The 27487-nt window shown below is 40.4% G+C and overlaps 1 protein-coding gene across 1 annotated transcript in view; it reads right to left on the reverse strand.

The window, feature by feature from the left end:
- The window catches only part of LOC126419539 (dynein axonemal intermediate chain 7-like), a 770648-nt gene that overhangs the window by 96289 nt on the left and 646872 nt on the right, over positions 1-27487 (reverse strand). Inside the window, exon 11 of the mRNA XM_050086729.1 lies at positions 252-408. Within this exon, the coding sequence (XP_049942686.1) occupies positions 252-408 (157 nt within the window). The remainder of the gene's footprint in view (positions 1-251; positions 409-27487) is intronic.

A 27487-nucleotide genomic window follows, 5' to 3' on the forward strand; every position in this document is an offset into this window, starting at 1 on the left:
ATAATGCACTCAAAACCATACAGAACCATGTTCTGATCATGACTGAGACTCACAATGTATTGAAGACATTGTGGTTCAAGATCAAATACAACAGCACACTCTGCAGGCTTCATTAGCATCTCCGTTTATGTTCAAGTGTGCATTTGTTGCAGTGTTTTCAAACTTTTGTCCAACCCCTGTACATCTGATACTGAATAGACAAATAAAGCTTTCTCTAGTCATAACGGAAAATGGACAGCTCCACATCTTACTCTATACTTATGAGAGCAAGTTCATTCAACTCTTGCTCTTGCTTTCTGAGCTCAGCTTCAATATCTTCTGGAAGTCGCTTCTGCCCTGGTTCTGGTGGTGGTGGTGGTTGGTACCTAGCCCAAAAGTCCACTGGTTGTAGCTGTGCTGGTAAGGGCACTGTGAGAATATTTAAAACAATGTTAGCTCATAACATGTCAATTAAGACTGTTAAGATCTGATTATATTTGAAATAAAGCAACATTGTTATTACAAAAGATGCTGTCCACTCAAAAGTTCTCTATGTTATTCATAAATATAACAGAAATCATTAAATGAGTAGGAAGTAATAAACAACACACACAGAAAAATAATTTCTATGCTTCAAATTACTTGCAAGTAGTAGACATACACTGGAACAACAGACGACAAACACAGCAGGAAAACATCAGACCAATTTACAATGAAATGTTAACAAAAGACAAGATTTGAAAACCTGGAATGGCAGTGGCAAAGAAGGAAGCTGAAATGTCATAACAAATTTATACATTCATTCAGTCATTCTCTCACTCAATTGGGAGACCACTTGTCAAAGAAAGGCAAAGGTTCTGTGTTGGAGTTCTGGTACAGCACACTGTTTTCATTTGCCAGGAAGTTTCATATCAGCACACAGTCCATTGCAGAGAAGATATACATGTTCAACATGGTTAAGACAATTATATATCACAAAGAAAAAAAAAAAACATGAATCATAATAAACCAGATAATGTATAAGAAACAACTTTAAGTAGATAGAAAAATACACTAGACACTCTGCAAGCAGGTAGCATATTGAAGTGAAAAGCACAAAACCACATGAATCTAAAAGAAAAAAAAAGAAAAAAGAAAATGCTGTACGCACTGCAGTCAAATAACACTCTGAATAGTACTCAGCCATTGGAGGGCTCCTCTGGAGACATTGTGGATGCCTTCAGTTCCTTCTCCTTTGAAACCATAAATTACACAGTTTATAATATGATCCATAATTTGAAGTCCACCATGCTCACAGAAAGGGTCACCTGCAAGATACCAATTTATCATTAAGCTTTCACAGCAACCCGCTCCAGTATTTATTCTGTTTAGTCTTGTCCGGAGTCTTCTTGGAAGGTCAAAACCAGAAACTTATATGCTTACATAGGGAATCCATTTTGTGTGATGTTTCTTCACCAGTGTTTCTGCTAGTCCCTTTCTTCCTCAAAAACTTCTAGTCTATGGATGGTTTTCCAGAGATGCATCCTCAACTTCAGTTGATTGTTTGTGTGGAAATGATGATGAACAGGGAGATCACATTTGTTTGATATCTTCTTCCACTCCTTTTTTATTGCAGAGTGAAAATACATTCTGGAAACAATCCCCTCTAGGCTGTGGATAATCCATTTCTATGCAATATTCTTTCTTTCAAGAGAGCTAGCCCAACAGTGTATGCACAGAACTTCTGTGAAGTTTGAAATGCAGATTATACTTAATGACGAAAATAAAGCTGTGAGAGCATGTTGTGAGATGTGCTTGGATGGATCTGTTGGTAGATTACTTGCATATGAAAGACAAAGCTCCCAGGTCTGTGTCCTGGTCCAACATACAGCTTTAACCTGCCAGGAAGTTTAAAAATTAGTTATACATTTTAGGAACTGCTAACTGTTCACATCTTTGTCAGAACATTATGAATATGCTGCATATCCTCAATTCATTATAAGGCAGCATACATATGTGACAAGCATAATTTTGGAATTAGTAAAAACAACTGCTCAGTATACAGAGGTGGCATAAAACACATGAATAATAATTAGCACGCAGTACTTCAGTTTGTAACTTGTGTTGTGCCACAGAGCACACAGACACAACATTAATATTATCCCTGCACTGTGGTCTGACTAAGGTGTGGGTTGTGGTAGTGAAGTGGGTTAAATGAACAAGAAAAGGGTGATAGTAAGAAACGGATTAAGGTAAGAGATGGGTAAGAATTGGAAAAAGCAGAGACAGCTGGATATTGAGAACCTAGGTAAACTTGTGTATCCATCTCCCAACTGCCAAACTGCCACTCTTATATCACTGCATGGAACGACCTAATACTTCTACTTGTGCCATGTGAAACTTTCTTTTGTGCTGTGTTGTTGTACTGTTGTCCTGCTTTCTCTCCATGTCCTTGATCTTGCTCCTCAGTTCCCTTTGCTCCTTTCTTACCATAACAACTTCTTTATTTACTGCACTAACACCATCCAATATAAATTCTCACAACAGTGAAGCCATTGTACCAGGGCAGAGTAGCTTCCATGGTACTGGAGAGTCTTCTGCACCCAACTGTGCCCCTACCAGCTGGGGCCCCAGCAACTGTACCTGCCTACACTATGCAACTGAATTCACATGTCAAGACTGAATTCTCTTCTTGCACTCCTGCTGCTTGTAAAACGTGTGGTTTTGTCCCTAATAACCAGATTAGTACAGCTACTGTGTGCCAGTCTCCTAGTGCCTACAATCCCGATCTGGCACCACTCTACACTGCTACACCATCTGCACCTCCAAGTAGTGTGTTTGCTGCACCGACAGTTCCTCAGTACCTCGCGCCTAGCAGATTCCCAAAACTGCCAGCCCTACAAACAGAGAACCCTAAGACATGGTTTGCATTAGTGGATAAAATGTTGGACGTCCTAGATGACGGAGCCCAATTTGTGTGCCTTCTTAGTCACCTGCACGATCACACGGATCTTATTAGTGACCTGCTGCTTTCGCCTCCCGTGCAGAATAAGTACATATTTGCTAAGACTTGTATCGTTGAACGCTTATCCCATCCTCCTGCTGAGCTGATCCAATGCATTATCCATGAGGAACACATCGATGACCGTACCCCGTCACAGCTGTGGCGCCACTTGTGGACACAGAATTTCTACCAGACGTCGCACTGTGGACAATTTGGCTACTTAAACTTCCTTCTGAGCTACAACTGCAGCTATTGTCCCATGTCTCTGAGCCCCTCGAAGCATGCCTGTTCATTGCCGACCGTGCCTATAGCATCATTCAACACCGGTGCCTCCAGCATTTGAGTCCGGCATCCGCCGCCCCCACGCATTATGCAGTAACAGAAGCCAAGCCTACCTGCGGCCATGGCAAGACATGCGCCTCGCTGTCAGTGTAAGCAACGGCCCTGCCACCCCGTGGTCACCTGACTGCACTACCTACTTTTACGTTGCCGCCCCAGAGGTCATCGGAGACAGTCGAGTGAGCACCTGAGTACACTCCGGCTGTGCAGCTGGCCGCCTCACCGTCCAGCCCTGCTCCTGCACCGCAAGCTGGCTCTCCTTATTGCTGGTTCCACGCTAACTTTGGTGATGTGGCTCACAGCTGCAAACCCCCGTGCACTTTCACAAATGCTTATGGCGGGCACGTCTAGGCGCCACGTCCCACCGCGCTGCCTCACGGCCCCTACCGGCATCCGCCGCCTGCTGCACTGTCATCTGCTTCGCGCCTATTTGTCGAGGACACCAACACCAAACTTCATTTTCTAGTGGACACTGGAGCCGACATTATTGTTATCCCGCCCTCCCTCACCCCTAACGTAGATCCCTTATCTGCACCGCCACTGATAGCTGCTAACAATTCCCTGATTCTGGTGCTAGGTTCCTCACATCTCCTGCTTAAATTTGCCCGAGATCAGGTTTTCCCCTGGACATTTTAGGTCACAGAAGTTGATGCGCCTGTACTGGGCCTCGATTTTCTTCATCACTATACCCTCTCCCCTAATCAGCAAGTCGGCTGTCTGACTCACGTCTCCGGTTCGAGTGTTCCTGGTGCGTCACAACATTCCCCCCCTCAGCTCAAAGTTTCTACTGACTGTTCACACTCTGTCCTTTCAGAGTGTATGTCACTTGCTGCAAACCTTTCTTCTGCTCTCTCAGCTTTCTTATGCAAGCGTTCAGACATCGATGCATTGCGCACTCAGAATGTTGACCTGCATGTTCGCATTGATGAAGTCTATGCACAACTGTTGCAGACACAACAGCAGCTTCTGCAACTCCACACACCCACTCTTGCAATCGTGGACACGTCTCCTCAGCCTGGTCGTTGTTCTGCAGCTGTGACCTCATTAACAGTTTGGCCAGCCTCTGCCCCTCCCCCATCTGCCCCTACCCCCTCTGCCCCTCCCCCATCTGCCCCTACCCCTCTGCCCCTACCCCTTCTGCCCCTCCCCCATCTGTCCCTACCCCTCTACCCCTCCCCCATCTGCCCCTACCCCTCCTGCCCCTACCCCCCCCTGCCACTACCCCCCCTTCCCCTACCACTCCTGTCCCTACCCCTCCCTGCCCATACCCCTCCTGCCACTACCCCCCCTGCCCCTACCCCCCCTGCCACTGCCCCTCTGCTTCTCCCACGTTTTTGCATGCAATTACCAATGGCACGTGCCACAGAATAAACATGACTGAAGGACCCCCTGTGCGACATAAGGCACGCTGCCTAAATGCGCAGAGACATTGTTAAATATCTTTTGGATTCCAACATTCTCTGTCAATCTGATAGTAACTGGTCGCTGCCAATCCATCTCGTGCCAAAGAAGGACGGTATTTTCCACCTCTGTGGTGACTACCGTGCTCTTAATGCATCACTGTCATTGATAACTACCCTATCCCCCACATTCAAGATTTTATTCAGATGTTGCATGGTTCCCAGATCTTCTCCATTCTCGATTGTAGCAAAGCATATCATAAGATTCCCATGTTCCCCGACGACATCCCCAAGACAGCCATAATCACTCCATTTGGCTTCTTCAAGTACTGTTCCATGCCATATGGTCTCAAAAACGCCACACAGACATGGCAATGCTTCATTGACTCACTGTTGTTCGACTTCCCTTTCGCCTATGCCTACTTAGACGATATACTGATTTTCTCTCCCTCACCTGAGGAACACACTCTCCATCTATCCAGAGTGCTTGCACTGCTCGCTGCTAATGGAGTGGAGATCAACCACGAGAAGTCTCAGCTTGGCAGTCCTGAGGTCACCTTCTTAGGTCACACAGTCACGGCCGAGGGCGTCCGCCCTACCACCTCTCGGGTTGAATTCATACTTAGCCTCCCTCCCCCAGAGGACTTCGCGAACTTTGCATGGCATGGTGAACTTCTACAGGCGCCACCTGCCCCATGCTGCATCTATCCAGATCCCTCTGACCGACGATCTGGTGGGTAAGGATACTAAAGGCAAACACAAACTCGTTTGGACACTGGAGATGTCCGATTCATTCAAAAATCTCAAAACTGCCCTCTCTTAAGCTGTCACACTTGCTCACCCTGCTCCTGGCACACTCATTTCTATTACAGCTGATGCGAGTGACACTGCAATTGGTGCGGTCCTTCAGCAACATGTATTGGATACCCCCCAACCCCACCATTTCTTCTCCTAGCAATTAACCAAATCCCAGTCCAAATGGTCCGCCTTCGACCGTGAACTCCTCGCCCTGTACAAGGCAGTCAAATATTTCAGAGCCGATGTCGAGGGTTGCCCATTCATGATTTATACAGATCACAAACCCTTGGCAGATGCAATCCGTAATCCCTCACGCGATCTCCCCCACGACGCTTCTGCCATATGGGTTTCATATCCCAATATTCCACTGATGCTCAATATATCCAAGGCACTGACAATGAAGTCGCTGACTACCTGTCTCACATCAACATCATCACTACCCCACTTAACCTTACTGACCTGGCCCACCGGCAAACCAAAGACACCAATATTCGTGCCTTGCAACAAGACACAACCTCTTCCCTCCAACTGGAACAATGTGCATTCCCTGGCACCACAGAACCGGTTTGGTAGCCCCTTCCCTCTCATACCTGCAGCTCTCCACAGCTCTGTTTTTGATGCATTCCACAACCTAGCTCACCCAGGCATCAAAGGCTCCACCAGATTGGTCACGGAAAGGTACATCTGGCCTGGTGTTAAACATGATTGTAGGATTTGGGCTCGCACCTGCGTACCGTGTCAGAGCTAAAGTGGGCCGCCATGCACTTCCTCTGCCAGGCACTTTCGACACCTACGACATGCACATATTGATATCGTAGGTCCCCTCCCTCCCTCCAAGGGCTTTCGATATATCCTGTATGTTATTGATAGGGTCACTAGATGGGTCGAGGCAGTCCCTTTGGAAGATATTTCAGCTGAGTCTGTAGCTCGGGCCTTCGTTGCCACTTGGATTTCCCGATTCGGAAGCCCTACTTCACTGACCACCGACCGAGGAAGGCAGTTTGAATCACAGCTGTTCGCCTCCCTCTGTTCGTACTGTGGTGTCACGAAGTTTCACACAACCGCTTATCACCCCCAGGCCAATGGACTTGTGAAGCGCTGGCTCCGCACGCTTAAAGCCGCACTTATGTGCCACGGTGGCCAGTGGTCTAACGCTCTCCCCTGGGTTTTACTAGGCCTTCGCACCGCATACAAAGAGGACTTGCAAGCCTCCCTCGCCGAGACCCTTTATGGGGAGCCTCTGGTTTTACCAGCCGAATTTGGCGGGGATACGCCGCTACCAAGCTCTTCTGAGCTCCCAGCACTCATTGAGAGCGTCCGAGGGCACATTGCGCTCATCAAACCTCCCTTGCCTTCTGCCCACTGTAGGCCTCGTGTGTTCATGCATAAGGAACTGGCCACATGTGAATTTATCATGTTACATGACGACACAGTACGGTCAACCCTGCAGCCTCCCTACGCTGGTCCGTTTAAAGTCCTGTCCCGAGGCCCTTTCACATTGTTGATACTTAACAACGGCAAACCAGTAACTGTTTCACTCCACCGGGTGAAACCTGCATGGACCTTGTAGGAGCACTCTGCAAGTGACCCTGATGTACACAACACCTGCCCTCCTTCCCAGGAATCCCATCATGATTTGGACGGGCCCACCACGCCTATCCCCCTTCCTCCCCCCTTGCAGCCTACATCACGGGCCGGATGACTGGTGGTTCCACCCCACTGGCACAGTGATTACGTCCTAGCTTCAGGCGAGCTTGCTACACCTACTCCCAAGTGTTGTGCGGGTGATATCACCATGGACAAGTGCTTTTGTGACCATCAAGTGTCCCACCCCCACCGGGCTGGCACAGGACTTGATGCACCACCATGCTCCACACTGCAAGGGAGGGGAGGGGGGGGGGGTGGCGGGGGGGAGGGGGGAGGGGCCTCTGTGGCGACTATCAAATCTATGAGTTATATATCTCTGCTATAGCAGGCTCTCTGAGCCATGTGGACCTATTGTGCGCCGCCATATTGCTTTCCATTCTGTTTTGTGATGCCGACTGTATATGAGGTGCGGCTAGAAAAAAACCGGACTGATGCTGGAAAAAACATTTATTTACAATTTCATGTTATCTCCTTCAATGTACTCTCCTCCTCGGTCTCTACACCGCTCCATACGAATTTCCCACTGTTCATAGCAATGCTGCAGATCATTTTCGGTAAGTCCATACTTTACTTCCGTCACTTTTTCTTTTACTGCTTCAACAGTCTCAAATCTAGTTCCTTTCAAAGGTGACTTGACTTTAGGGAAAAGAAAAAAGTCACAGGGGGCCAAATCAGGTGAGTAGGGTGGATGATCTAAGATGGGAATGTTGGGTTTTGCCAAAAACGTCTTCACTGACAACGCACTGTGAGCTGGGGCATTGTCTTGGTGAAGCATCCATGACTTTTTTCTCCACAAATCGTTCCGTTTTCTCCGTACTCACTCACGTAGGGTAGCCAGGACGCTAATGTAGTAATGCTGATTCACTGTTTGTCCCTCTGGTACCCAATCAATGTGCACAATCCCTTTGATGTCAAAAAAAAACAATCATCATTGCCTTGAATTTCGATTTTGACATTCGTGCTTTTTTTTGTCGTGGAGAAGCAGGAGTTTTCCAATGCATCGATTGGCGTTTAGTTTCGGGATCGTAAGTAAAAAACCACGATTCATCACAAGTAATAACATTTTGTAAGAAGGTGGGATCACTTTCAATGTTTTCCAGGATGTCAGAACAAATCATTCTTCGGCATTCCTTCTGTTCAATTGTGAGACACTTTGGAACCATTTTTGAACACACTTTGTTCATGTTGAAACTTTCATGAAGAATTTGCCTAGCACTTTCCTTGTCAACTCCTGTTAACTCAGACATTGCTCTGATTGTTAAACGGCGATCTTGTTGAACAAGTTTACCAATTTTTTCAATGTTTGCATCAGTTTTTGCTGACAATGGTGTGCCAGTGCGAGTGTCATCACTGGTGTCTTCGCGGCCATCTTTAAATCGTTTAAACCACTCAAACACTTGTGTTCGCGATAAACAATCATCGCCGTACACTTGTTGTAACATTACAAACGTTTCACTTGCAGATTTTCCTAGTTTGAAACAAAATTTGATGTTAACACGCTGTTCTTTCTGTACACTCAACATTTTCCAACGCACAGACAAAACGTCAACTACTTAAAACAGACGCCACGGGCAGACTGAGTGCAGGAGACCGATGAAACTCGAGCAGTAGGCGGAGCGAGAGTCACGTGACAGGCCACGCGACTTTCAGCCTTATTGCATTCGTTTTATTGTTTCACCAGTACTAGTCCGGTTTTTCTCTAGCCACACCTCGTAAGACGTTGTAAATATTCACACATAATAAAGTTGTATTAATGTATGTTGGTGTGTTATTTAATGATCGCCGCCGCTCCGCATATCAAGAATAACCACATATGTATGTTCATCCTTCTGCTTTGAGGAAAAAATATAGAGTGTAAGCTTAATTAATGTTTTGCAATTCTTGTTTGAATACCTGTCCACAGCTTAACATATACACTGTACTCTGTGTGTTTACCCTTACTAATTCTACTAAATGTATCTCATTAACGGTTATCCAGTATGATTTCATTCACAGATAAAATCAGGGATCATTAAGAATGGGTACAGCAAGTTTAGAGCTCATCCTTCACCATGCTAGCGAGATTTGAACATGTAATGAGAGAAATATAACTGCACGCTGTAAGGCAATGTTATGATAATTGCCTCCTGATCAAATAGTGAGGACTGTTGAAAGCTCAGATCATGATTTTAATCATCGTACCAGTCTGAAGCTGAAGTACAACATGTTTTAATTTGTAAGGCTAAGTTGACTGAAGGCAAAGGCTGCAATAAGATGACTTGATTGAGATATGAAGCCCGACTGCCATCTCTCCTCCACTTGCCTGGTCAAAAATATTCAGTGCATGAACAGCAACAAGGAAGGGAATTATTACACTTTTTGGATATTTCATTCGAGCAACTTCAGAGAATTACTAAAAGTCAGCATCACAAACTTCATGGTGAAGCAAGCAGAGATGTTTCCAACACCTTTTATGTATGGCCAATTCAAACTTTCAGATTGCTCATGCAACAGTAGGAATTCTTTCAGAAATGAAATTTTAGTCACTGGGCTATTCATTTAACAGAAAAAAAATTGAGCTCAAGTCAAAAAGCCAATAATAAATCCCTACTCATATTGCTAGCTTACTGTAAGCTTTGAGTGAACTTTGATGCCATTAGTGAGAAACCTGACTTACATACTGAGGTTTTTGCCTTTCTTCCATGCTTAATGTGGACTTGTTATCACAGAATTATCAATTCTCATCTGTTACATTTTAGCTTTTCAATAAAGTTTCCATTAATTTTAAAGCACTTATCGTACTGGTTAATGAGATAAACATGGTGCTTATAGTATTCTGCATATTTTGCCCTGATAAAAATTAAAACAGTACAGTCCACATTTATGTCGCTACTGTAATGGTGATGGTAAAGTTCTCTCTGCAATAATGGAAATAACTGAAAAACTGTGATGTCATAGTATTACTGTTTAAGTGGAAAATGCGTAATTCATACAGTGCATACAGATATTTACATACTTGCAGGTCTAGTTTGACAAGGACAAGACAAAGTCAACCATGGTCATATGGTAGGAAACATGCCAACATTTTCCTGAAGTAATTTAGGGAAACTGCTGTAAACCTTAATCAGGATGCAGCCTCCATGCTATGAAAAAAAGGCCAGTCTGTTTAAACCAGTGAAATTACATTCAATTTATTTCTAGTGTACAATAATGTTTTGCAAAGAAGTCATTTAGTAATGTAAAAAGTTGGGCTACTCTGTTCATTCATCTACCACTACCAATAACACATTACACACACTATATTCATACTATTTCATAATTGCACAAACTTAATCTTTCATAAATAATTTGAATTCTCTTTTGTATCTCAAAAAAAGTTGTCTTTCAGGAAGAATTTTCATTTTCTCTCATAAGTAAATAGTGCTGTGCAAAGTAATTAAGTTTAACAGTTGCATCTGAGGTATGTAATACAACTGTGTCAACTGTGTCTAAACAGCCATCACCTTCAAACTATTTTATAAAAATATTAAATTTAGAAATGCCTTGTGTGATGTCATTTTCCAATCAAAGCTTAGTAGTTGAATACCTTGACTCTCATAATGAATGAGTGTGCAAATTGCCATAGAATCATAAGAAACGTCAGTCTGTGAGAAGGATGCCAGCATTATTATCATGTGGAATGTTGTAATACGCCCTACATGAGGAATGCTAATGGATGCTTCTCAAGATGCTGTGGCTCACACAACAACTACACAATTCTTGGGAAAAAACAGCTTATCTGGAAACTTTGAACTTATTTGCCAGTAGTGCAGGAAGAGGTAGCAGCTTTGTGAGCTACAGCAGGACTAGAAAAGAAGATTGGATTAAATCAAGTGTTCCAAATAAGTAATAGAACCAGGAAACACTACAAGTATGATTGCTTCACTCTATTTGTTTCAGAGAGAGTGAAGAAAAGTACAAAAGGATTAAGATAACCCACGAAGAAGCCCAGAAGAACTCTGCAATACAGAACATAAAGTGCAAGCTAAGTGTAACAAGGAATGTTTTAAGAAGCCCAAGAAGGTCTTACTGCTTCATAATACTCAGTAGAGGGGAATGGCAGAATCAATACAGAACTTGTTTGGATGTGATTACCAGGTAATCAGCATTTATAAAGTCTCAGCAATGCCACCTGCAATTAAGGCTCACTAGGGACTGATATTGGAATGGAAGATCATGTAATAAGAGTAGGAGGTGCAGACAACTGTTTGGATTGTAACCTTAATTGTAAAACTAAGGATGAAATCAAATCCACTGTAGAGAATGCTCCTTGCATTTTTGTGAAGACTGTATCACTCTTTGAGAATTGTGATAAGGCAGTAGAACATGTTCATGCAGAGATGGGAAACTGCTCAGGGGAGATGGATATTCATACATGTGTATGACTAATATATTTTCCTCCATGGTTTGTATATGAATGTTTCTGAAAAGAGGCTACTTTAGTAGTGAATTACCAGAGATATACCTCATCACAAAATAGTAACTGTCCAGTCCCACTGATTCTGATGTGTTCCCTAAGCCTTTCTTTTAGGGAAAATTCATTCAAAACTTACAGATGCAAAATATATATAGCTACAGCCATAACAGCTACTGGCACAACAAGATACTGCAGCTTGGAGATAATAAAAAGCATTTAATGCATTCCATCAAAATATTAAAAGCTTCATAAATAGAAAAAAAGCTTCTATGTAAAATAAATGAAATGCAACCGCTCACCTTTAGCAAACTAATATGTGGCACATAGACCCATGTAAAAGAACACAGTATTAACTAGTTTCTGTGCCGTGGCTCTTTTACTGAGTTTAAAGTATCTTGTGCTAAGAAGAGAGAATGCTACCTAATTCAGAGGACAAGCTGTTGTAAAGAGTTGAAACTCAGCTGCCACCAGCATTGTGAAATCCTTCTGTCTGCTATTAAAAAAGTAAAAATTATGTACTATGCTCAAAAAATGAAACACTTAAAGAATAAAGCAAAAAACATTTACAACATCATTAAACAAGAAACTAGCAAAAATAGCAACCCACATCAAATGATCTCCTGGTAAATAATTTGTTTTTCATAGCAGACTGGTGGTAACTGAGATTCAAATGAAATTCAATAATTATTTTTTTACAGTGGCACAAAACTTTTCACTCTCTAATAAAAAATCAAATACAGACAAATTACATTCACTTGTGCAGACACTGCATGTCTCAGCAACAGACATTAGTTTTTTAAGGTCACCTCCTAAGGATATTGTAAAATTCATCATGTCACTCAAAATTAGTAAGCCTACTAATTAGGATGGTCATCCTAGCAGAATATTGAAATCTTGTGCTGAATTGATAGGATTACACTTATTCTATCTTTGTACTCGATCAATGGCTCCTTTTCCTGATAGTAACACCCACTTTTGAATGGATTTACTCCTTAATGGTTTCCATTGTTAAGAATAAAAAGATAGTTCAATCTGATATACGTAATCACAATACAAGAAACAAAAATTATTTTCAAGTAGATTTTGCCTTCTTGTCTAGGATTGGCCTGAAGACCTGCAACAGGCTCCCATGTAACATAAGGCAAGAAATTTGGTATTATCTGAGCACACGGAATCAAGGATTGAAAATTTTTGTTCTGGTGTTCACTAACAGTGTCAGGTCCATTATGGACTGCTGCTATGGCAACACTCTACACACATAAGTGAGCTACGGAAGATACAACAAAAAGTCATAAGAGAAATATGTAGGGCTGGTCCAAGAGATCACTGTCAACCTCTGTTTAGTAAGCTTAATATATTTACTGTTGTAAACCTGTACATATGTGTCTTGTCACTCTACATTAAACGAAATGCAAAATAATTTCAAATGAAAGGAGATAAACACTAACACAACACAAGCGGAAAAATTAAAATGGGTATTCCAAAACACAGTCTTGTAAAGAAGCCAACTCGACCAGTCAGCTCTCTAAGAATCTTTAACAAATTAACAATTCAGCATGGTCTATGTCATGTAAATTATTCTGAAAAATTGTATAACTTTTTGGCTGGAAGTACATTTTATAATGTAAAAGAATTTTCTGATGTACAAGTTGTGAACATATGTTAAAATTTAAAATGTATAAAAATGTCTAATTGTGTGTATAATTAAGCACAGTGATAATGTGAATCACAGATGAAGCCTATTCCATTGTCTAAGTGGTCAATGATAAACATAGATGACAAGTGGTAAAGTTTTAAAGCTGTGTGACAAGTAGTAATGTACTGCACACAGAACTCATTATTTACAGATACAGTTAACTATTTTATGAGAAAAATGCCAGTGTAATTAAATAAATATTAAGCTACCAACGTTAGACAAACAGCAGCTATCTTATATAACTGAGGAAGTGGCAACTTTTTCTTTTTAGCATGATTAGTACTAAGCAGTACTGTGATACTTTACTATTAGTACAGTGTTCAGAATAAGTTTCTACAGTTTTCTTGCTTTCTGATAGTGTATAACTTGATCTGTTGCATATTTGGAGAACAATATTCAATGATCCTCTAACACACATATTCTGATGTGAGCACCTTTATTGTTCACAGTTATATATATAGCCACATATGCAGAGCACAACTTCACAAACTTCTTGGTGACCAAACATTACAATATATCAACAAAAGACATCACAATAATACATACTGGCGCATCCAGCATGCTACATAAGTTCATATTCGATCTTCGATTTATGTGTGCATCTGCCACATTATATTGTATCTGAAACATCTTCTTGCTGGGATCTACAGAACATGTTGAATAATTCAATTTTGAAGTATCCTCTGCCATGCACTTCACGGTGGTTGGTAGAGTATAGATCTGCATATCTGAACTGGATATTACAGGTTTCATAGCTACACAGAGAACTTTTTGGCTGGCTCATGTGAGAACAATCACAAGACTAATATGATAGAGTGGCAAAATATATGATTGCATATTAGTTTACAAAATGGCTACCTATGAAACAAGAGGGCATTTTTGCATGTTTATTGTCACATGCTGTGCTAATAGCTTTTTGACAGTGGCAGACATCCTAATCTAAAGAACCACACAACACAGTGGAATTTTGACTGCAATATAATATGGAATCACCAGCATGTATCCAAGATTGTGGCTAAATACGGATGAAGGAAGTGTGGGGCATTAGCATTAGTTCTTTCTGACCATTCATAATAAACATTCTAGAGGGAAACATATTACATGCACACATGGAGGATAACTGCATGAAAAAGATCTTCCATCTCTCCTGCCCATAAAGTTGCAGTCACCTTCAGTGGACCATAAAGAGCCAAAATCATATTATGTTGTCAGGATGAATCAGCTTTCTGCCTGTATATAAAAGAGGCTCAGCAATGTGATCATGAATCAGCTTTCTGCCTGTGTATGAAAGAGGCTCAACATTGTGATCAGTGGCAGGTATAGTGAGTACACTTTCTATCAAATGCCACTTTTATATTTATATGTATAGTTTATTTAGCACAGCACATTTTGTAACAAAAAACTGTTCCCAAATCCATTTTATCCCTCTGCAGATATAGCTCTCAGTCAGCTGAAGTTCCAAAAAAAAACACCATATCCTAAACTATTACTTCCAAAATCCATGTCTGCTTGTGTTACTGCAATTGGAATGTTTGTCAAAATCAGCAAGCAGTTGCCAGCAAGAGTGATAGCTAGTTTGTGTGCAGCATTTAGTTTAGTCATCTTCTTGCATGTTGGTTAAACTCATTTAAACGATATCGAGAACATGATAAACATACACATTTGGGCATTTATTGTAACATTTCATGTGTTGTGTCTAGACAAGACAGCCTAGACACATTGAGAGGAAGCCGAAAGGCACGCGCTAAGTTGAAGCTGGAGGGCGTGAGGTCTGAAACAGGAGACGTAATGAATGCTATAAAGAAAAGTACGTAGCTTCTGGAATACTTAACTTTAATCCATCCTTTTGGTACATCTGGAGATTGTGGCGATACAAGTGAGACTCTTTAGATACATGCAATGTTACTAATGGCGCCTTGCTAGGTCGTAGCCATTGACTTAGCTGAAGGCTATTCTAACTATTGGCTCGGCTAATGAGCAATGCTTCGTCCATGTAGTTGCTAGCAAAGTTGTCCGTACAACTGGGGTGAGTGCTAGTCCGTATCTCGAGACCTGCCTTGTGGTGGCGCTCGGTCTGCGATTCCTGACAGTGGCGACACGCGGGTCTGACATGTACTAGTGGACCGCGGCCGATTTAAAGCTACCACCTAGCAAGTGTGGTGTCTGGCGGTGACACCACATCATGGAGACACCAGAGCCTCTAAACCAGTTGAAGTAGTATGTGCAGACCTATGTGGACCAATGGAAGTTATGGAATTAGGTGCTGCAAAGTATTTTCTCATTTTGAAAGATGATTATACCCAAAAGGGATTTGCGTATTTTCTTAAGTCAAAGAATGAGACTTCAAAAAAATTTCATAAAATGGTGGGGAATCAGCCAGAAATAATCAAAACACTAAGAACAGATAACGGAAAAGAATTCTGTTGTCTGAATTTTGACAGTTTGTTGAAAAAAATGGCATTATACATCAGTTATCCAACAGCTATACACCAGAACAAAGCAGTTTGGCAGAAAGGTTGAATAGGACTGTTGTAGAAAAGGCAAGATGTTTACTATTTATGATAAACTTGATAAGAGATTTTGGTTTGAAGCTGTTAATAGTGAAGTACTGTATATATGTGAAATAGGTTAGTGAGTTCAAGGTTAGAGAATAAAACACCCTATAAACAATGGACTGGCAAGAAACCCAACATTAGTCATCTCCGAATAATTGGATGCAAGGTCATGGTGCATATTCCCAAAGTCAAGAGAAGAAATTGGGATTAAAATGCAAAAGAAATGATGTTAGTGGGATATAGCAATACTACAATACTACACTCTATGACCCTGAAACAAATTATGTAGTGATAAGCTGAGATATAATGGAAAATATTAATGATGCAGGAACTAAAATAAATAATCACAAAAAAAAAATCACCAGTTCAGTGGAGGATGATGAAAAAATGAGAAGTCTGATACTGTATTAAGAGAGGACTTACACAGTGTCTCAAAAGGAGCAGTTACATCAGAGAAAGAAACTAATGATAAAAGACCAAACAATGAAAAATCCAGGATGGAATGTAACAGGATTATGAGAAGGAAAGTTGCTATTTACCATATAGTGGACATGCTGAGTCACAGATAGGCAAAACAAAAAGACTTTCACAATTCAAGCTTTTGGCCATTGGCCTTTGTCAACACTAGACACACATATGCACATTCACACACTCATGCAAATGCAACTCACGCACATGACTGCAATCTCAGGATCTCCCTGAACCTCTCCCCGGAGTCCATCTCTCTACTCACCCCTACCACTCCCCACACTCCCACCTCCTACACGCTTCCTAAAGTCCATAAACCTAACCACCCAGGACACCCCATTGTGTCTGGTTACTGTGCCCCCACTGAGAGAATCTCTGCTCTCATAGAGCAACATCTTCAACCTATTACCCAGAACCTACCCTCCTATATAAAAGATACCAACCAATTCCTCCACTGACTCTCCACAGTTCTTGTCCCTTTACCACACGGTGACCCGCTCATCACTATTGATGCCACCTCCCTGTACACTAACATTCCTAATGCCCATGGCATTATCACTATTGAACACTATCTTCCCCAATGCCCAATGGATTTCAAACCAACAACCTCCTTACTAGTCACCATGACCAACTATATCCTCACCACAATTACTTCTCCTTTGAATGCATCACCAACAAACAAATGCAAAATACAGCTATGTGCACCTGTATGGAAACCATCCTATGCCAACCTATTCACAGACCATCTAGAGGAATCCTCCCTAAACACCCAGAATCCCAAACCCCTCACCTGGTTCAGATTCACTGATGACAGCTCTGCTATCTGGGTTGAAGGTGAGGACACCCTATCCACTTTCCTCCAGAACCTCAACAACTTCTCCCCCATTTGCTTCACCTGGTCCTACTCAACCCAACAAGCCACCTTCCTAGGTATTGACCTCTACCTCAAAGATGCCTACATCAATACTTCCATCCATATCAAACCTACTAACCACCAGCAATACCTCCACTTTGACAGCTGCCACCCATTCCATATCAAGAAGTCCTTTCCTTGCAGCCTAGCCACCCATGGTTGTCGCATCAGCAGTGACGAGCAGTCCCTCTTAAAATATACTGAGGGTCTCACTGAAGCCTCCACTGACCGTAATTATCCTCCCAACCTTGTACAAAAACAAATCTCCCATGCCTTATCTTTCCAGTCTCCCACCACCTCCCAAAGTCCCACTGTCTGGCCACAGAGGAGCATTCCCCTCATAACTTAGTACCACCCAGGACCAGAGTAACTGAATTACATTCTCCGCAGGGGTTTCCATTACCTCTCATTGTGCCCTGAAATGGGAAATGTCCTGCCCACTGTCCTTCCGACCCCTCCCACAGTGGTATTCCGCTGTCCACCGAACCTACACAATGTACTTGTCCATCCTTACACAACCCCTGTTCCAAATACTGTATCTCATGGCTCACACCCCCGTAATAGACTTAGATACGTCCCCCAACACCACCTACTCCAGTCCAGTCACTAACATCACCCATTCCATCGAAGACATGGCTCCCTGTGAAACCAGTCATGTGGTCTACAAGCTAAGCTCCAACCACTGCACTGCATTCTAAGTATGCATGACAACCAACAAGCTGTCTGTCTGCATGAATGGCCACTGACGAACTGTGGCCAAGAAACCAGTGGACCACCCTGTTGCTGAACATGCTGCCAAATATGATATCCCTCATTTCAATGACTGCTTCACAGCCTGTGCCATATGGATCCTTGCCACCAACACCAGCTTTTCTGAACTGCATAGGTGGGAGCTTTCCCTGCAATACATCCTTCATTCCCATAACTCTCCTGGTCTCAACCTTCGTTAGTCACTGTCCTCACCCATCCAGCCCCGTCCCTGTTCCTATTCCAGTACTAAGCAGCTGTCATTCCACCACCACATCCAGTCTTTTAATTTTTCTCCTTTTCCACTACCTACCCCCCCTCCCCACCTCTTCCCCACCCACCGTCCACCATTCCCATCATACTATCCCTCCCCATCCCTGGCCCGGCCTCATCCTTACCAGCACCCAGTCGCCACTCCCATCATGCACTGGTGCTGCTGCTCATGGTGTGGTTTCAGTTCCTGAGACTGCAGTCGTGTGTGTGAGTTGCATTTGCATGAGTATGTGTGAATGCCTATGTGTGTCTATTGTTGACAAAGGCTAATGGCCAAAGGCTTTAAGTGTGAGCGTCTTTTTGTTGTGCTTATCTGTGACTCAGCATCTCCACTATATGATGAGTAGCAACTTTCCTTCTCATAATATTGACGATAAAAGATGTGTTACACAAAAAGATGACGTAAAAAAATTAGAAGATCACAAAGGCAGCTCAAACCAAATAGAAGACTTGATGCTTAGCAGATCTGATGCAGAAGAATTGAAATGTGCTATGGATGAAGAGATACAAGCTTTTCAAGATAACAATGCTTGGGAGGTGGCAAATCTTCCAGAAAGAGTAAGTGTTGTGCAATGTTAGTGGGTTTTAAGAAAAAAGTCAACAGTGAAGGTGAAGCTCAGTTTTGTGCTAGACTATTGGCAAGAGCCTTCACTCAAAAAACTTGGGAGTTGATTATGATGAGACCTTCTCTCCTGTTGTAAGGCATTCAACCCTTAGACTTCTAATAGCTTGATCCATTGAACTAGATTTGAACATAGCAATCATCCGGAATGTGGGATCAAAGAGTGAATGATGTCTTAAGCTGTCTAGATTACAAAATATCTGACTTAGAACCTTGCTTGTTTACAAAACATAAAGATGAAGGCTTAGTTACTATGACAACTTCATATGTTGATGACTTTCATATATATTTTTCAAATGACTCAAGTGAGACTGAATTTTTGAAAAATAAGTTAAGTTCAGAGTTTGAAGTAAAAGATTTAGGAATGGCTAAAAATTGTTTGAGGATGTAAATCAAATATGATAAAGCTAATGGAGTGTTAGCTTTAAGTCAAGAGAACAATATTGATCAGTTATTCAAAAAGTTCAATATTCTAGACTGTAAAACTGTAAAGACTCCTATTGAAACTAAATTTGATTTTCTAAATCAAAAAGAAATTAAAACTGATATGGTACCTTATCAAGCCCTAATGGGTAGCTTAATGTATTTATCAGTACTTACAAGACCTGATATCTCTTTCAGTGTGAGTTACTTATGCCAGTTCAATAATTCTCATACATTGGATATGTGCTAAGCGAATTTTGAGATATCTGAAGGAAACTGAGAATTATGTTCTAAAATTTTGGGAAGGAGATTTAGAATTATGTGATTATGTAGATGCAGACTGGGCAAATTGTTTTTGAGACAGAAAATCGTATACTGGTTTTATTTTTAAGCTATGTGATTCTACATTGTAATGGCAGAGTGCTAAGCAAAAGACTGTTGCTCTTTCTAGCATAGAGGACGCATATGTGGCTCTTTATGAAGCTTGTTGGGAGGCCATTTATTTAAGGAACTTGTTACATGAACATATAAGCTATAATAAGTGTCTCACATTATTTAATGATAATCAGAGTGCCTTGAATTTGCCTGTTGATGCTTCAAATCATAAAAGGTCAAAGCACACTCATGTTCTACATCATTATATAAGGGAAGCTGTGTTCAATTAAGCTGTAAAAACTCTTTACTTACAAACAGCTGATATGCCTGCAGATATAGTGACAAAAGTATTGTGAAAAGAAAAGACAATATGAATTTCTGAATTGTATTGGTCTAGGTATTTTTTAAGAAAATCATTTAAACATTCTGAATTGCAGGTGTCAAGCTGGTCAAACCCATTCAAGTGATATTTATATGGGATGAGCTATGTGTGTATTATCTTTGACTGTTTTTTACATCTTTGTTCCTACATGTTGTTCTGTTCAGTTCTGTTTCGTCCATATGGATTGTGTATGTTTCCACATGTAGCAAAGTGTACCAACGTGGAAAGTCATAATAAATCACTAAATGTGTACATGCTTATCATGTCCTCAATATCCACAGAGCCTCACCAAAAGAGAATAGTAACTGTCTTCGTGTGTTGAGTACTGTTTGCATATTTTGCTGACTTTGTGATGTAGTGCTCTTGTCTTTGTCATGAGCAGCAGTATTCAGTTTGTGTAGAGCATTTATTTTTATTTTACTTGACTAGTTCCATAGGACCACAGGTACCAACTCCATGGAGCCCCAGGGGACCCCCCCCCCCTCCCCCCCAATTATTTAAGAAAATTATTAGTTATATTATGCTTCATAAAATCACAAAATTATGTTGGAATTTTTTATTTTCCTTGTTTGATAATAGTTACCTTTGTAGTGATTCCAGAATTTCTGTGTAAATTATAGAACCACTCAGCCTTCTACCATCTTGAACACATGATATTCTAGATATGAGTTTGGGATTGTAAAATCCTACCTACTGCATGACAGATGTTTGTGTGTGCAGGTTTAAAGTCAGTCGCGAGAAGGAAGTTGACGCATTGGTCAAACGGCACTGACAAGTACTTGTCGGGCAGTCCATAGATGTTTGAGAGGAAGAAACATGGAGTTTTTATGCAGCTCTGTGCCTATTGTGTCATTGACTATTGTTATGTGAAAGAAGAACAGCTGAAAAAGTAATCTTGAAAACTCTTAATCCAGCCTTAGAGGCAAGACCTATTTTATGATTCATGTGAAGTAGAGTCATGGTTATTAAGCTAACTCTTTTACAAATGTAATTAAATTTGTTTCTAACATTGTACAGAGCAAGTGACTTACTGGAAGTCATATATGTATGTGTAAAGTGAGAATTTCATTCTGTATGGAGTCCAAATATATTATTGGTTTGCATATCTGGTTATTTCACAAGTAGAGATAGAGGTTTAAATATTCCCATACCTAGCATCATTCTACGGAGATGAAGTCAAGAGAGTCCTCTAGCAGCTGGCCAGCCAGCAAAGAAAATCAGCTGCGAATCTCAAGTAAGTCACCTCGTATAAAAGAAGTGTGAAGTTTGTTGTATATCTACTTCAAGCTTTAAATCACCATCAAAAATGTTAGAACATGGCGACCTGTGTGAAAGAACTCGGGAAAACAGGAATTTTAAGTCAAAAACTAGGGAAGAAGTTGTTATGTGTTGCCCTATCAACCAAACATAACACGGCAATGGATAGACTCTGAGACATTGGAATATGTTCAAGTATCCAATGAAGCAAAATTTGAATGAAAAATGGTGAAAGACATGGAAAGTTCACAACTATAAAACAGCAAAGAACATTTTGATGCATTTGTCTAAGAAGAAATACTCGTAGAACGCTTCAACCAAGAAGATCCAATGCGGGGAGTATACAGCTCTCACACACATCGCAGGGACACAGACGCAGAAACCAACATACATCCAATGCCACCAGCATCAACTGCTGTTCACTGGTGCTGACCTGCCTCTACATCTGCTCACCTATGCAATGAGACTTCTATGCCAGGTGAGCATGAAATAAAACTTCATTACGTTAGTGCGAAGTGGTACATCCTGTTGAGTGAACTTTTATTGTGTAATTATAGTATTTAAAGCTAGTTTTAAATGCTTAGTAGAGCTAAAGCACATAAAAGCATGGACAATATCAACAACAAGTTGAGGTGACTCAAGAATGGCTGGGCAGAGTTGGTAAATTTAATCAAAACTCAGAGTGTGACACTATGTTTGGTAAATTCTCAATTAAAAGATCAGTCTTAAGGTAAACTCATTAGATTTGCAAGTAAATACCCAGAGTGAAGTTTTGAATGCCCAGAGTGAAACTCTAAATAATCTAGCAACAAATCTAGCTTCGCTAAATGCCAAAGTCAACTCGCAAAGCAAAGAATTTAGTAATCTATGTGAAGGCATAGGTGCTCTTAAGACTGGATTTGATGCCTTCAATAGTAGAGTAGAGAATTTAAAAATAGAGTTAAAGAACGAATTGACTAATACCTTGACCATTCATGTAAATAAAATGTTTACTGATCTTAGTCAGAAACAGAATGACCATTTCCAAGATTTATCAAAAAAGTTAGAATTTAACATTGAGGACAGATGTAATAATGTGGAATGCGAAATTAATGAAAAGTTAGGATCCTTTGAAAATGTGTCCAATGTTAAGTTTAGTGCTGTAAAGCAGGGACCAAATACTTTGAAAGAGAGTGTAGATAAGATTAATGACTTAATATCGATTATTCAATCGCAAATTACAGGTGTCAGCACTCGTGTAGATACTGTAGAGAGAAATTTCAAAGAGAAAATAATGAACTCTGATATCATAAATGGAAGTAGTTTGGAGGAACAATTTAAAGAAATTATAGATCAATAAGTTACCCAGAGAATAACCTCCAGAAACATATCGCCTATTCTGTCTTCCGAACTTGGTGATGCCAGGAAGGGTATAGACGACTTGTGGAGAGAATTCAAGCTTATCCAGGATAAATTAGAAAAAATGTTGTCACCTAATGTGGAGTTAACTAGTGAAGCTATGACTGATTTACAGTGGGGGCTAATTAGGGGTTATCTAGACAATACCCTAAATTTCAGCCAGATGGAGATGTACATGTGACCCATTTCTTAAAAAGGTTTAACCAAGCATTACCAAAAAATTAGAAAAATTCTAAGAAGATTGAATTTGTGGTGGAGTACCTTCTAGGGGAAGCCTCAGACTGGGGTACATTAAATATTGAGAATTTTTACTCTTGGGAGGACTTTCAAAAGAAATTTAAAGAAAATTACTGGTCTGCTGGGCCACAAGAAAATTTAATATCAGATCCATGGGGTCCGGTGGAGTCATATATCCCCCATCATTGTTGTTTTCGGTGTTTCTTCCAAAATAGTCTTCCTGCACTGAATTCCTTTAAAATCTTAAACTATTCTGTCATCTATCCTTTAAAATATAGACCTATCCTGGAGTCTTACTGCTTAGAAAACAGAATATGACTATAAAATAGAGAACAACTTAAGAAAATCACCAAAAAGAAGTGATATCTAGACAGAATAAACTGAATAGATTGCTATATTTATGGAAAATATAATAAGATGTGACTAGCAGAACAATTTTTATACTGTAGTGTATAGATTTTCTATTTTGGATAGAGTATTTTATACCTTTTATGAGATGTGATATAGATGGGAGGGTTTGTATAAATTTTGAAAGGGGTGGATATTATAGATAAGAACAGATAAATCATGACTACCACAAAATACACAGCACACCTTTCAAACAACCCTCACAAACAAGTGTGCCTGATGCTTCATCATTTACCATTTCCATAGAATTGCTAGGATTTCCTCCAGGGACCTCAAAGGGTGAAGGTGGGACAAGTCCATTCTGTAAGAGATGATTTAATACCAAACCTCCTCCAGCATCTCACTAAGTACCTGAGAGGTAGGGATCCTGGGGTAGGGGGGTGGGAAGGGTTTCCTATCTTTGGGGCTATCTTCTTTCTCTTCTTCGATCCTAGCAGCCACATCTATTTTTTCCTTTCTTACTTCTCATCTTGAGGACCTGTCTATTTTTTCTCTCTTTCCATATTCATAAACTTGTATCGCTGAAGTCCTTCTTTATTTCCATGGTTTCTAATAACCTACATCTTATCTTTAGATAAGAAAGCCGAAGAATTAGACAACACAAACATACATCTGCATATACACAAGTATACACTTAGACATACAATTAAAGACTAGAAAGCCTGTCATGATGTGAGAACCGCCAAGTGTTGTAGGGGAAAATATGGGTACATGCACACATATATAGGAAGCAATGATGGTTCTACATCGAATATACACAAGAAAAGGTGTATATACACTAAGAAAGAGGCATGAGCAAAGAGAGAAAATGAAAGCAGGAGAGAACGTTAATCATGATGATCAATAAGAAATGTCAGTATAATAAATACTCTAATGAACTGAAGGATAGTGGGACGTGAATAGTAATGTTGATATAGTATTTGTTGAGAGTATGGAAGTTGATAAGTAGAGGAGGACTCTAGGGAGTAGATGATGTATTAAAGAATAAATGTGGAGCTTAAGATAGATTTATATCTTTACCAGAAAATTCTTAATTATGTTACACATAGAAATGTATACTAGGGTAATGAATCATGAGGCCTTCTCAGAAAGGATAAGGGGAGTGTACCCAGTATAAAGGGCATGTGTACCTACATGGAGATAGGATGACCTGTGGCCTAAAAAAATGGGATGTTTTGTAAGGGGCATACCTATCAGAATGGAAAGAGGAAGTGCTCTCATAAGGTCAACCCACAAGCAAGGAATAGTTGCGGATCCTAGGAGAAGAGGACAGTATAGTGACAAAAGTCACAAATTTTATAGGAATTATTCTGGAAAGTATAAATTCTGTGAACGACTACCATTATTATGTTTTGTAGACATAAATGAGTGTCAAAAGAACACTTTTATTTCGCCCAGAGTTCCTCCAACCTACAACTAATGAAAATAGTACATACTAGGAAAAAGGTAGTACAAAAAGATGAAGAACAGAAAATAGATTACTTATGCCTCATAAACGCCTGAATTTTTGAATTGAAAAAGAAAATAAAGGAAAGAGAAAAAGTCCTCAGGATTCCTAAATGTTAGAAAAGCTGACTAAAACCTCAAGTGAATGCTCATGTCTTAATGTTAAAGTAAAATAAGAAAAGAATAGAGATACAATAAGAGAAAGCTTGTTGTTATAGAAAGGAGAGATATGTATAGAAACCTATGTAAAAAATATGTATATTGTTAAGATATGAAATGTTATTATGAATGATATTACTTGCATAATGATTACGTATAAAATATAGCATGTTCCATCTGGAAGGGGGCATATGTTATGATTCGAGAAGTTCTGTGTAAATTCTAGAACCACTCAGCCTTCTACAATCTTGAACACAAGATATTCCACATACGAGTGTGGGATGGTAAAACCCTACCTACCGCATGTCACATGCAGGTTTAAATTCAGTTGTGAGAAGAAAGTAGATGCGGTGGTCAAACAGCACCAACAAGTACTTGTCAGGCAATCCATATATGTTTTAGAGAAAGAACCATGGAGTTTTTATGCAGCTCTGTGCCTATTGTGTCATTGACTATTGTTATATGAAAGAAGGACAGTTGAAAAAGTAATCTTGAAAACTCTTAATCCAGCCTTGTTAGAGGAAAGACCTATTTTATGATTTACGTGAAGTAGAGTCATGGTTATTAAGCTAACTCTTTTATAAATGTAATTAAATTTGTTTCTAATGTAGTATAGAGCAAGTGACTTACTGGAAGTCATTTTAGTATGTGGAAAGCGAGAATTTAATTCTGTATGGAGTTCAAATATACCATTGGTTAACGAAATGTAAAGTTTGCATATCTACTTATTTCACAAGTAGAGAGAGAGAGAGGCTTAAATATTCCTGTACCTAGCATCATTCTATGGAGATGAAGAGAGAGTTTCCTAGCAGTCAGCCAGCCAGCAAAGAAGATCGGCGGCGAATCTCAAGTAAGTCACCTCGTATAAAAGAAGTGGGAAGTTTGTACGTCTACTTCACACTTTAAATCACCGTCAAAAACGTTAGACCTTTTAAAATACATTCAGTAATGAGTTAAAACAAATAATTATTATGGTAGTAAGCAGGTTAACTGAAAACAAATGACGTGAATCATGATAGTGTTACAGTGCAGCGGGCATACGTAGAATTTGTCCCGGTGTGCGAACCTTTGGATAATGTCTGGAGCCATTGGGCCAGTGCTGCGGCCACGGCCACATCAAAAGGACTGGAGCAGAAGTTCCTGAAACCCTAATGGCACCTTGACGCTTCAAGACATTACAACGCCATGGCTATATAAAGCCCATGCTGTCGCAGTCATTCAGTGAGGATAGTTTCATTCAGTGAATGCTGCAGATGTGTTTAGTTTTCCAACTTTAGTGTCTAGTGGACTATTTTATATGACTATATTTTATTCGTTTACTTTAGTCTCTTAGTGTATTGCAAATTAAGTTTGCAATGGATAAATTTGTTACCAAAAAGGCGCACTTGGAAGTTGATGATACTGCAAGTCAATGTCCAACAATTATTGTGTCATCAATTGCTTTGTCATCTTCAGGCAAGAACCATTCACAGCTGAAACCTGAACAATCTGGTAAGGGAATATCAGTGCAGAAGTCTTGGTTGATCAAATATACATGAAAAAAGGTTTTGGAAAAATTCTGTCTTCATGAAAATACCTTTACACATAAGGAAGGTGTTCTGAAACTAAATTCTATCGCTAACTGAAGTGTGGCCTCCCAATTGAATGAACAGTTAGATAGTGATATGAAGAAAGGTAATTTAGTTCTTGAGACAATTTTTACTACCATGGAATTTCTATTTCGATAAGGACTAGCAATTAGAGGCCATGAAGATGTAGACTCAATTTTTTTTCAATTGGTGGAACCCCGAAAGAATGACATACCTGAGTTTAAAGACTGGTTAGGGCGTTTGGGGTATAAGTGGATGTCCCATGATATTCAAAATTAGATCATTGATCTATTAGGAAAGTCGGTTTGACAAACTCTGTTTAGTATTTTAGAAGATGTTTTTGCTCACCTTGATTTGTCAATGGATAATTCAAGAGGACAGTGCTATGATGGTGCCTTGAATAAGAGAGGTAAGTTCAAAGGACTAAAAAAGCTAGTTTTGGATATACAACCAAAAGCACATTACATGCACTGCACTGCTCACATTTTAAACTTGGCAGCTGTAAACAGTCTTCGCCATCTTACATCTATGAGGGATATTATGGCTTTAGCCAAGGACTTGATAAACACCATAAGAGAATCCAACAAAAGGATGGGACTTTTCAGAAGCATACGCTATGAGAGCGCCAACAACCAAGCTGGTCTAAGACCCCTTTACTCACCTTGATGGACTGTGCGAGCTTCTAGTCTCTTGAGAATAATGAAAAACTTTGAATAACTTCTAGAGCTTTTTGAAACATTTTCTGCAGAGAACAAAACAGAGGCAGGTTACAAATGTGCAGGCTACCTTGAGTCAATGCTACAATCCAAGATTTATTTCTTTTTACAATGAACCCAGTAGAGGATATCAATGAAAAAATTCAATGCCCTCATCTAAGTGTTGCTGACCTGGAAAAAATATATGAGGGCTTGATTTGTATATTGAATGGAAGGTGTGACAGTTTTGAACACTGTTGGGA

Source organism: Schistocerca serialis, chromosome 9 (assembly GCF_023864345.2).
Source record: "Schistocerca serialis cubense isolate TAMUIC-IGC-003099 chromosome 9, iqSchSeri2.2, whole genome shotgun sequence".
NCBI lineage: Eukaryota > Metazoa > Arthropoda > Insecta > Orthoptera > Acrididae > Schistocerca > Schistocerca serialis.